Source organism: Syzygium oleosum, unplaced genomic scaffold (assembly GCF_021117445.2).
Source record: "Syzygium oleosum isolate NSW1041296 unplaced genomic scaffold, Sole_v2.1 Sole_v2.01, whole genome shotgun sequence".
Taxonomy (NCBI): Eukaryota; Viridiplantae; Streptophyta; class Magnoliopsida; order Myrtales; family Myrtaceae; genus Syzygium; species Syzygium oleosum.
Window position 1 is genome coordinate 13,586,836 of NW_026607485.1, and position 11,195 is coordinate 13,598,030.

General features: G+C 40.5%; 1 protein-coding gene across 4 annotated transcripts; it reads right to left on the minus strand.

The window, feature by feature from the left end:
• Nucleotides 1-975: 975 nt before the first annotated feature.
• LOC115662125 (patellin-3-like) lies at nt 976-3,644 on the minus strand. 4 transcript variants are annotated; one of them, XR_008816610.1, is made up of 5 exons: nt 3,519-3,644; nt 2,673-2,792; nt 2,346-2,591; nt 1,876-2,248; nt 976-1,720 (listed from the first exon to the last, which is right to left on the minus strand). XR_008816610.1 is itself a non-coding variant. In XM_056311544.1 (5 exons), the coding sequence occupies exons 2-4, from the start codon at nt 2,674-2,676 to the stop codon at nt 2,120-2,122; spliced, it is 384 nt and encodes a 127-aa protein (XP_056167519.1). In that variant the 5' UTR covers nt 2,677-2,792; nt 3,519-3,644; the 3' UTR covers nt 976-1,720; nt 1,876-2,119. The 4 variants fall into 4 exon arrangements, 2 of the variants coding, with proteins under 2 accessions (XP_056167519.1, XP_056167515.1); XR_008816611.1 differs by having other exon boundaries at nt 2,346-2,597; XM_056311544.1 differs by having other exon boundaries at nt 2,668-2,792.
• Between the last annotated feature and the right edge of the window lie 7,551 nt (nt 3,645-11,195).

The window sequence follows — 11,195 nt, forward strand, 5'->3', positions numbered from 1 at the left end:
TCGCCGTGCTCCATCGCCCGACGGTGGCCGCCTCCCCCCGCCAACCACCCGACGCCGGCGATCACCCACCACCGGTCGCCGTCCTTCGCCGTTGGCGACCACCCACCACTGGCCGCCATCCTTTGCCGCCAACCATTATGTTCCACCGCCCACCGTCAGCCACCACCCGGCGCTGGCTGCCCTCGACCGCCGGCCACCTCCCGCCCCTGGCCACTCGACGCCGGCGATCACCCACCATCGGCCATCATCCTTTGCCACCGGCCGCCGTGCTCCATCGACCGACGCTGGCCACCTTTCGCCGCCAGCCACCTCCCGCCGCCGCCCCCTGCTGCCGTCGCCGCCCCCCGCTGCCGTCACCGCCGCCCGACGCCACCGTTCTCCGCCACTGATCGCCGTGCTCCACAGCCTCCCGCCGCCGGCCACCATCCTTTGCCACCGCCGACCACCGTCCTCCGCCCTCCACCGCCACCCGCCGTCCTCCGCCGGTAGCCCAGAAGGGAGAAACTCGTCCATGGAATAGAAATGGATCATTTGCGCCCTAAACACGTTTCTATTCTTTTTCTATTTCAGGAATAGAAATTTTGTGCAGTTACTAAACACTATTTTTTGCTCAGAAACTGTTCCAAGAAATAGAAATAGAAAAAACTATTTCTGATCAGAAATTATTTATGGGAACAGAAACGTTGCTATGCAGACCCTAACCAAGCAAAGATCAACACACGATGGCATGAATAGATGAATGCAATAGCAAATAGAAATTAGCTCCACATTGAAACAGTCATCCTGAAGAGCTCCCAGAAGACTCTTGAGAATGAAAAACAAAATCATGCCTCCCACCAGGAACTTTACGTAGGTCATTAGATTAAGATTCCTCCGACTACAAAGGAATCACTCTAAAAAGTGGAACTCTGATAAATTAGATTTGAACACTAAAATCTGTAAGTTACTCTTACAGGTTGACCTTCAAAAAATGCATTTGCCAGCGCCAACTAGTTCTGACATATGTCAACTTCAAGCACATTCCATTAATGTACATCAAGAGCAAATGCAAATCATCTTCAACAGTGAACAGAACAAAAAACAATACAGATGCCACACTATACCACTAGTGTCTCCATGGCGATATCTTCCCACCACCTAGAGGTATCCAACATAGCCACTGGGAGCAAGTTGGTACTCCAAATTCAAAATTTTTCCAGATCGCGCCTCTCATCACCAGGAGGGGAAAACAAGAAATGACGACCATGTGAAAAAAAAAAAGGTTTCAAGAAAGCTAAAACCTAAACTTCAAAATCCAAACCACAAATTGATGAACTAAACAAAAGGAAGATGTGACATATACTGTACAAGGATTGACCGCCAATCAAACTTTCTCCAGGAGAGAGGATGAATATGAGCACCAGAGACTTCTTACTCTCCAATATATCTGAGAATATATTGCGTTTAGCTAACTATGATTGATTTTGTAGGCTCAATCACCCAATAGGTCAATTTTGAACCTGTTGAGAAGCTTCTTCTTTGAGGTAGGGTTATCAACAGTTAGCAACACTTTGCCAAGTTCCGAAACTTTGAAGGTTCCACGCACCACCGGCTCATCCGCAAGTGACATCTTCTTGGGCTTCTGGTTATTGATTGAATATCCACCAGAGTTAGGCACAAACTCGGCACCATAACTGACTTCCCACCCAACAACACGGAGCTCCCAAGTGATAACACATTTCTGCATTTGGAAGAATCTCAGTCACTAACACTAGTACAAGTAATCCATCCATTGGTTTTTCTTATCACATAATTTGCAGGATATAGAATTAGAAAAATAATATCCATAACAAGCAGAACTCAAGCATAAGATTGAATGAAAATATCTGTTTATACCTCATAGATTATGATTTCCACAATTTGTTTGGTCCCTGGCTTAACTGTCATCTTGGTTGCAGGGTCGGAAACACTAAATTAGGGATCGCAGTCGCAATAATCTATGCTCATGCCACCATACTGCACCGGTACTTGCTCAGGAGAAATGTACCAGCCAATCATGCAAGCACAATGTTTCGACTATAACAAAGGCTCCAGGAGGAAATGATTAGAACTTAATGCACCAAAATGCGTTTGGATCTATTTACTTGAAAAGCGTCTCCACGGTTCTTGAGGGGCTTGCAAACACAAACTTGCTCTTGGTCCTATGGGTCAAAAAACGGCTGATCATTGCGTAGAACGCCAGATACCACCAGGGAACATTGATAAACACCTAACCAAAAACCCCATCATAACCCACAAAAATCGTCAATTCAAACAACAGGACAGCCGAACATAACTCATCAACCAAGAAATCAACGTGAACATACCTGCTTGGCCACAAACTCGGGATAGTTGTCCTGAAGCATCTGGAGAGCCTGCTTGTTGGCGATCCGGAGCTCGTGCTTCCCCGGTCCCAGGGAATTCTTGAGATTGCTCACCTGAAAAATAGTGCAAGTGCCACCCGGATTGAAATCGAGCTTCCGGATGCTCCTCTCCAAGAATTGGACCCTCCACCGCAAGAACTTGGCCTGCTTCTCCTCGTCGGCGAACGTCTTCTGATACAGCTCCTTGTTCTGAAACTCCCCATAAACGTCAAATAATATACTTCACAATCATCAAAAGTTACAGAAAGAAAATCAGCTTACAAACCTCACCCATCTCAAGTTTTCCTCCAGGTTTTGATCAAATCCGACCCATCATCTGGCTAAGCATCACATCGCACTGAGGATCGCGTTCTTCGAGGACATTGTTTGCATCAGCTTTAGCCGCCGCATCTACAAGATTTCGATGCATTTGTATCGTCAGTCTTATAGCATACAATTGGATGATCACGATTTCGAGCAAAGGCAAATGCAAAAAGGGGTCGTCAGCTGATTTCTTCAGACCTTCGAGACATTATCTATCCATGACGACAAAGATATGCCGAAAATCACATCATTGTAGAGTTGGAGAATTAGAACATAATTCAGAACACCAACTAAACAGAATTAGAACATGCTACCATCATGTTAAACCTAAGATTCACACAATAAACGCAAATTAATTATTCCATTAGAAAAGAGGAAATAGATCAATCGACTATCTCTCTTCTATAACCTTTTCTTAAAGACAAATAGCCAATTGCCGTCAAGTGCACAATATATATAAGCAATCAGTATCGTCTACTCTTTAGTCTCACATAACAAACATAAAGACTAATTTCTGCTCTTCTTTTTGTCAGAAAGATTGAACCAAGAATGCGCATACCCTCCATTGACATTTCCCAGGTAAATAATCTCATGCAAACAAATAATGCCCAGAAGCAACATTGCAAGCAGAAAGCCACCAGCTCACAAAAAAGGGAAGAAATCTTTCCCCAAGAAAAGCACTAAAAATTTCAGAGAAACCGAGGGATCATTCGCAGGTCATAACCTGCGATGTCGGTGACAAAAGTGAAAAGAGATTAATCTGTCCGCTAATGAATCATATTAGTGGACAGATTTTTAGGTCATAACATTCACCTTTTCTAGGGCGTCTGTGACTCTTTCCGTTCCTGTGCTCAGCCTTGCGCACTGACTCTTGAACACATCCAGCAGAAATGCATTGCGACCCACCAATCAAGTCTTTTATCCAGACCATGAGATCATAAGTCTTTTATCTGGACCATGAGGTTATCCTGCGACCGCGAGTCATTTAACTCTAGATGTGGGGAAGCCTCTCTCTCCAGTAGTTTCAGCATGCTCACCAATTGCTCTATCTTGTGAATAAAGTTCAGAAAGTTTGTCGTAACTGTGAATAGGTAGTGGCCTCCACCTTCTTGCTTCAGGTCTCTCCGGGAAGATATGCAGTTGTTGTATTCTTGCTAGGCGCATTAATACACACGAGAAGTCAAAAAAGAAAATCCAAAGAAGAAATCACAATTGAAATGACCTGGAACTTACAAGAAGTAACTTCTCCTTTATCTGGAGCATCAAACATCCTCGTGATGGCATTCCAAGTAAAGTCGACCATGAAATGTATTACTACACTCTGGCAAAATACTTCTTCATTGTCTTCTTTCTATTCTATATTCTAGATTTCTGAATAGATGGACCAAAGGAGTTCCTCGAGGTTTTCACGGTATTGTGGTGAGCCTCGCTGTTAAACAGGCTATTGTGACGGTTGCCTTTTCTTTGTTCCACCAACAACCCATCTATCAACACATCGTCCATTTCACTTGTCCAAACCACATTATCTCTTGTTGTGCCATCTCCCTCCTCTTTCAGAGTCTTTTTCATACTCATGACTTCATACCTGCATGAATAACAGTAATAACTGGGCATACCATTCTCAAAACAAATGGTGAGATAGGAATTTGAAGCAGTTGTTCAATAGAGAACAGTCCAACACGATTTCACAACAAAATATAAGATGAAATGTGCAAAACGAATTACAGCAAGTATCAAGTCTCATGCCACATTTGTGCAAATATATGCCCCAAATATCGAGACATTTTGTTAGGCTCGCAATTAACATCAGCAAATAAAGCGCCCATCAAAGGCTACTTGATAATATGCAGAAAGCAGCTGGTCAGAACAATCTCGCTCTTTGTCTGTCACGAATGTTAATTGGAAATCAAATTCTTCACTAAAGTGACTATACTAATTGCTCTGTCAATCATATTATGAAGAGCTGTAAAGAGGATGGCTCAAGCAATTTGAGGAGCCTAAACTGTAACTTATAATAAAAGTGCAGAACCATAAAGAACAATGTCTGCCACAGACAATACGCTATTAACATCGGCATTTATGCCAAAATGCCACACTGAACCTGGAAGAAGTCCCAGACGAGAAGAAATCTCCTAAAAAATCAAAGTTAACTACATTAGAAACACTATTGCTAGAAAATTGGGTAGACGGAATACGGCAGCAATAGCAGCCGTAGTCACAACAATCACAATTGGTCAGTAGACGCAGAGAGAAGCGTTTTATTGAAAGTCGAATAACATGCCAAAGGAATACTCAATGCTAACACAATTCAAAATGCCTTCCAAACATGGCATTTTGAACAGCATCCACAGTCTGCACACGGGAATAAAACGCTGGATCAGTTCAAATCTGTACCTCTCGAAGCTAGGGCAGAGCGGGGGCGTGGTACAGCTTCGTCGGACGGCAGTGACAACTGCAAGGCGTCGAGGCGGACACGGAGGCGTCGACTAGGGCTACGGCAACGGCGTCGGCGTCGGCGTTGAGGGGTGCAGAGTGAGTCGAGGCGGAGGGCGTTGGCGTCGGCGTCGGCGTCGGAGGCGTCGCGTCTGGGAGGAGAGAGAGGTTGGGAGCACGAGCGCGTAAACGTCGGCGGCGTCGGCGTCGGAGTCGGAGGCGTCGGCGTCGGCGTCGGAGGAGTCGGAGGGGAGCGCAAGTTCTGAGAGTAGATCCGGGAGGAGAGAGAGAGGGGTTTTGTGGGGGGGGGGGGGGGCCGGGGGGGGGCGAGAGGGGTTTATTTTGAAAATTGGAGGTTTGACCGGATGGGACCCCTCGACACGTGTCGCATGAAGAGGCATTCGTTTTTTGCCACAGTGGAATTCGAGCTGCACCTAATATTTTCTCGAAGGCATGGGGCATAACGTCTCACGGTTCGCATAGCAAAAATTCTGTGTCCAGAAACTGATTCTGGTCAGAAATAATTCTTTTTGATTCCGTATCCGGGAACAATTTGTGAGCATTTGAAGGCGTTTGGTAATTGCTCAAAATTTCTAATTCTTAGAATAGAAAAAGAACAGAAATGTGTTTGGTAATTACATAAAATTTCTTTTTATTAATAATATTTTGATAATATTTATTTCTTTTTTTTTTCTTTCTTTCCTTTCCTTTCCCTGGCCATGGCCGTTCGTCGGCGCCGGCCACAGGCCAGGGTCGGCAAGGGCGTTACGGCCCTCATCGCCAGCCTTGCCGTTGCGACCCAGGTGACGACGAGGTCGGCCTCGCCTTGGTTGGGCGAGGCTTGACCTCACCCATATCTGGTGAGGCCGACCTCGCCTAGGTGGCGAGGGCTGCGACGCCCTCGCCGGCCTTGGCCTGGGGCCGGTCGCCGGTGGTCGATCGCCGGTCGCTGGCGGCCGACGGCATGCCAAGAAGAAGAACATCAACAAACAAACCAATAAAGAAGAAGAAAACCAAGAAGAATCAAAATGGAAAAATTGTTCCCAAAATTAAGAAGTTACTTTTTTTTTTTTCGCTTCTTGATTCTATTCTAAAATTGATTCTGAGAACAATTTTTTGCAAATGTGTCCGGGCACAAAAATTTTAACAAACGGATTTCTGTTCCCAAACTAATTCTGGAAACAAAAAAAGAGAATTTTCACTATTTGGTAACTTACCAAACGGGCCCTTAGGGTGCGCATGGAATGCATTCCAGAATAAAAATTCTGTTCCGGAATGCATTCCGGAACAGAATAGCGTTTGTTAAAAAATTTCCGAAATGCATTCTGAAGCGATTTTTGCATTCTGGAATTAAAATGCGTTTGTTAAAAATACTTGATTCCAGAATGCATTCTTGATTCCAAAATGCATTTTTTTATTCCGGAATAAGTTTTTGGTAAGAAAAAGAGAAGCTACTTTTTGTAGCTTCTTGATTCCGAAATGCATTCTCCCTATTTTCTCACAAATTTTTTTTTTTCAGAAAATGCATAAAAATTGAAAAATTCTAGAAAAATTCATAAAAATTTCCAGAAAATAAAAAAAGTCAGATTTCGGGAAAATATGAAATATGGTGAATTTTTTTTTTAAATAAAAAAAATCAAAAATTTCAAAACTTCACAGAATAGCTTAAAACACATGTGGCCACCCACTTTGAGTGAAATTTAAATTTTTTGAGGTGCCCAAAAAAAATTAAAAATTTCAAAACTTCACAAAATGGCTTAAAATACCTGTGGCCACCTACTTTGAGTGAAATTTAAATTTTTTGATGTGCCCAAAAAAATAAAAAAAAATAAAAAATTTCAAAACTTCACAGAATGGCTTAGAATATCTGTAGCCACGCACTTTGAGTAAAATTTAAATATTTTGAGGTGCCCAAAAAAATAAATAAAAAATAAAAAATTTCAAAACTTCACAGAATGGCTAGAATATCTGTAGCCACCCACTTTGAGTAAAATTTAAATTTTTTGAGGTGCCCAAAAAAATAAAAAAATTCAAAACTTCACAAAATGGCTTAGAATACGTGTGGCCACCCACTTTGAGTGAAATTTAAATTTTTTTAGGTGCCCAAAAAAAATAAAAAAAAAATAAAAATTTCAAAACTTTACAGAATGGCTTATAATACATATGGCCACCCACTTTGAGTAAAATTTTAATTTTTTAGGTTAAAAAAATCAACAAATCGAACAGATTTTTCAAATCAATTTCTAGAGCAGAATTAGTCATGTTTTACCAAACAGATTTCTCCTCCAGAAATCAATTTCTGGCAAGAATTCCAAAAATCAATTTCTGGCAAGAATTTGATTTAATGGTTACCATTCGCACCCTTAATGGCCAACCGTCTCACCTTTGGCTCCCACCTAGTGCTCCACTTATATATTTTTTTTCTTTACATTTTTTTTCCCTTCAACTCCACCCGATGTCTTCAGCCCCTCTTCTTGTCTCCAAGTGAATAATTTTTTTGACCTAGTGGATTGTTCTTCGGTGAATGCTGTATCAGCTTCCTCTTAACCGAATGTGTTTTTTGACCTTGGGTATCTTCACACCACTATGATCTCGTGCGATCATCCGGGAGCGAGTGGGGTTGCACCGTTGCGTCCATCTCCTTGTGCTGTGGCCGAATATGACAATATATACTAGGTTCTTTAGGGTGCGAATGGTAACCATTCTGCTCCAGAAATCAAATTCTTGCCAGAAATTGATTTCTGAAATTCTTGCCAGAAATTGATTTCTGAAATTCTTGCCAGAAATTGATTTCTGGAGAAGAAATCTGTTTGGTAAAACATGACTAATTCTGCTCCAGAAATTGATTTCTGGAACAGAAATCTTTTTTGATTTGTTGATTTTTTTTTCACCTAAAAAAATTTAAATTTTACTCAAAGTGGGTGGCCACAGGTATTATAAGTCATTCTGTAAATTTTTGAATTTTTTGAATTTTTTAATTTTTTTTGGACACCTAAAAAAATTTAAATTTCACTTAAAGTGGGTGGCCACAGGTATTCTAAGCCATTTTGTGAAGTTTTGAATTTTTATTTTATTTTATTTTTTTAGGCACCTCAAAAAATTAAAATTTTACTCGAAGTGGGTGGCTACAGGTATTCTAAGCCATTTTGTAAAGTTTTGAAATTTTTAATTTTTTTTAATTTTTTTGGGCACCTCAAAAAATTTAAATTTCACTCAAAGTGGGTGGCCACAGGTATTTTAAGCTATTTTGTGAAGTTTTGAAAATTTTTATTTTATTATTATTTTTATTTTTTTTGGCACCTCAAAAAATTTAAATTTCACTCAAAGTAGATGACCACATGTATTTTAAGTCATTCTGTGAAGTTTTGAAATTTTTGATTTTTTTTTGGCACCTCAAAAAAATTAAATTTCACTCAAAGTGGGTGGCCACATGTGTTTTAAGCTATTCCGTGAAGTTTTGAAATTTTTGATTTTTTTATTTTTTTTAAAAAAAATTCACCAAATTTCATATTTTCCCGAAATCTGACTTTTTTTTTTATTTTCTGGAAATTTTTATGATTTTTTCTAGAATTTTTCAATTTTTATGCATTTTCTGAAAAAAAAAATTATGAGAAAATAGAGAGAATGCATTCCGGAATCAAGAAGCTACAAAAAGTAGCTTCTCTTTTTCTTGCCAAAAATGCATTCCGGAATCAAAAATGCATTCCGGAATCAAGAATGCATTCTGGAATCAACTATTTTTAACAAACGCATTTTTATTCCAGAATGCAAAAATCGCTCCAGAATGCATTCCGGAAATTTTTTAACAAACGCCATTCTGTTCCGGAATGCATTCCGGAACAGAATTTTTATTCCGGAATGCATTCCATGCGCACCCTTAGCTCTCGAAATGAAGAAGCAAATCTCACAATTTCCCTTCAGTTGGCCATCCACCATATGCTGCTTTCCTAATTTAGACAAAGTGAGTATATCTCCTTCTCATCCTAGGAAATTAAAATATATGCTCTTATTTTCCATGTGACCGAAATTTCAAGAGAAGATGTGCATTCTTGCCCTCCAGGCTTTCATCTTTTTCAAATTTAAAACCCACAAGAGGAAAATGCTAGTGGGCTTGGCTGAACTTCCTAATGGCTTTAAGGAAGTGGGCTTGGTCTTGAAAATTCAAATTAGATTAGGGCCCTCCTTTCTACTAAATTCAAGCTGCCAATTTAAATGCAATTCATGACCGGGCCGGTTTAAGTGAAATTTATTTGATGCAGACACGTTGTTACTAAAAAAATGTTAATCATGCCTAAGTACAATACCATACAAATTTATGTGATATTTACATTTTTATTATTGGTCAAGTTCGATGTCTAATTTTCTATGCAATAAATGACAAGACTAAAAACCAAAATTTAGGTGTCAGATATTTGACATTGCAAATTTTTTTGTGATGAATCTAATCATTCTTGATCTATCTTGGAGCAAAATTATTGAAGGTTGGGATGGTTGGAGCAACATTGTGGTTTGATATAGGGTCGGAAACATATTCTATCTCTCGGTCGTGTCTCTTTTAGACCCAGAACTAATCTTTGCATAGCCTTTTTGTCACAGATGGCAAAGAGTTTGAAAGTCCTGAATATGACTGATTGCGGATGCTCGAGTAAAACTCCTCCATTCTCTGCACATTCAAATTTAGAACAATTGACCCTGGAGGACCGCGCCACCTAAACCGAAAGTGGCAGGTCTGTTGGTCATTTAAAGCGTTTGGTTTTCTTATATGTGAAGTCCTGCATGAAACATTGTCAGTTGCCAGACGAGCTTGGTGGACTAGAGGCTTTAAGGGAACTCTTAATTAACAACACATCAGTACAGAAAATCCCTAGTTGTTAAGGACTGAAGAATCTGAAAATTTTGTGCTCGTGATTGTTCATCATAGGAGTTAATCCGTTGCATCGGTCGCTAACTTCTCTATCAAGGCTCCTGGTGGAATGTGCCAAAATTGCACGGCTTCCTCTCTCAGTTGGAGGTCTTGTAAGCCGGAAATACTTGTCCTTGAAAAGCTGCCAGAGTGGCTTCCAGACTTGGTTGGGAATTGGAAATCGATAATTGAGTAGGATATGTCTTCCCCGTCTATCAAAGAACTACCTGACTCGATTGGAAGCATGAAAAGCTGAAAGTATTGAGTATGAAAGCACGTTCCATAAGAAAGTTACCCCGAATCTTATGGGCAATGGAGAGGACACTGGATGTTTGGAAGTGGAAATTCCAGATGACGTCCGCAGAAAATCATCCGTGACGATCTTGAAACTGACGTGATGAAAACAGCCAAATACCAATGCTCCAAGAAAGTCTCATCTGTCTAAATATCATTGCTCCCGAAACTTGGAAAACTAGTGAGGGAAAGTCATTGCCTATTGATGAAATCTTTAAATCTGTTGAACTCAATGTGAAGTTTCAGTCGATAGGTTCGCCTTTTTCTTTCAGAGAAATCATTAGAGCAGGCAGACACTACAAAAAACCATGATTTTTGCGACGAATTTTGCGACAAAAAATTTGGAAAAATCCGTCGCAAATCGAATTTGCGACGAATTTTGCGACGGAATTTTTTCCGTCGCTAATAGGTCGTCGCAAAATTTTGCGATGGAAAAAAATTCGTCGCAAAATTCGTCGCAAATTTGTCGCAAATTAGCCACGAACACTATCCGTCGCAAATAATTCGTCGCAAAATTCGTCGCAAATTAGCCACGAATACTATCCGTCGCAAATAATTCGTCGCAAAATTCGTCGCAAATTAGCCACGAACTTTATTCGTCGCAAAATTTGTCGCAAATTTCGTCGCAAAATTCGTTGCAAAATTCGTCGCAAAATTCATTGCAAATAATTCGTTGCAAATTAGTCACGAACTTTATTCGTCGCAAAATTAGCCACGAACTTTATTCGTCGCAAAATTTGTCAAAAAATTCGTCGCAAAATGTCACTACAAAAAAACAAGGGATTAGCGACGATTCGTTGCAAAATTCGTCGCTAATTTGCCAAAAAAAAGTTTTTGGTCAGTAATTTGCAATGAACTTA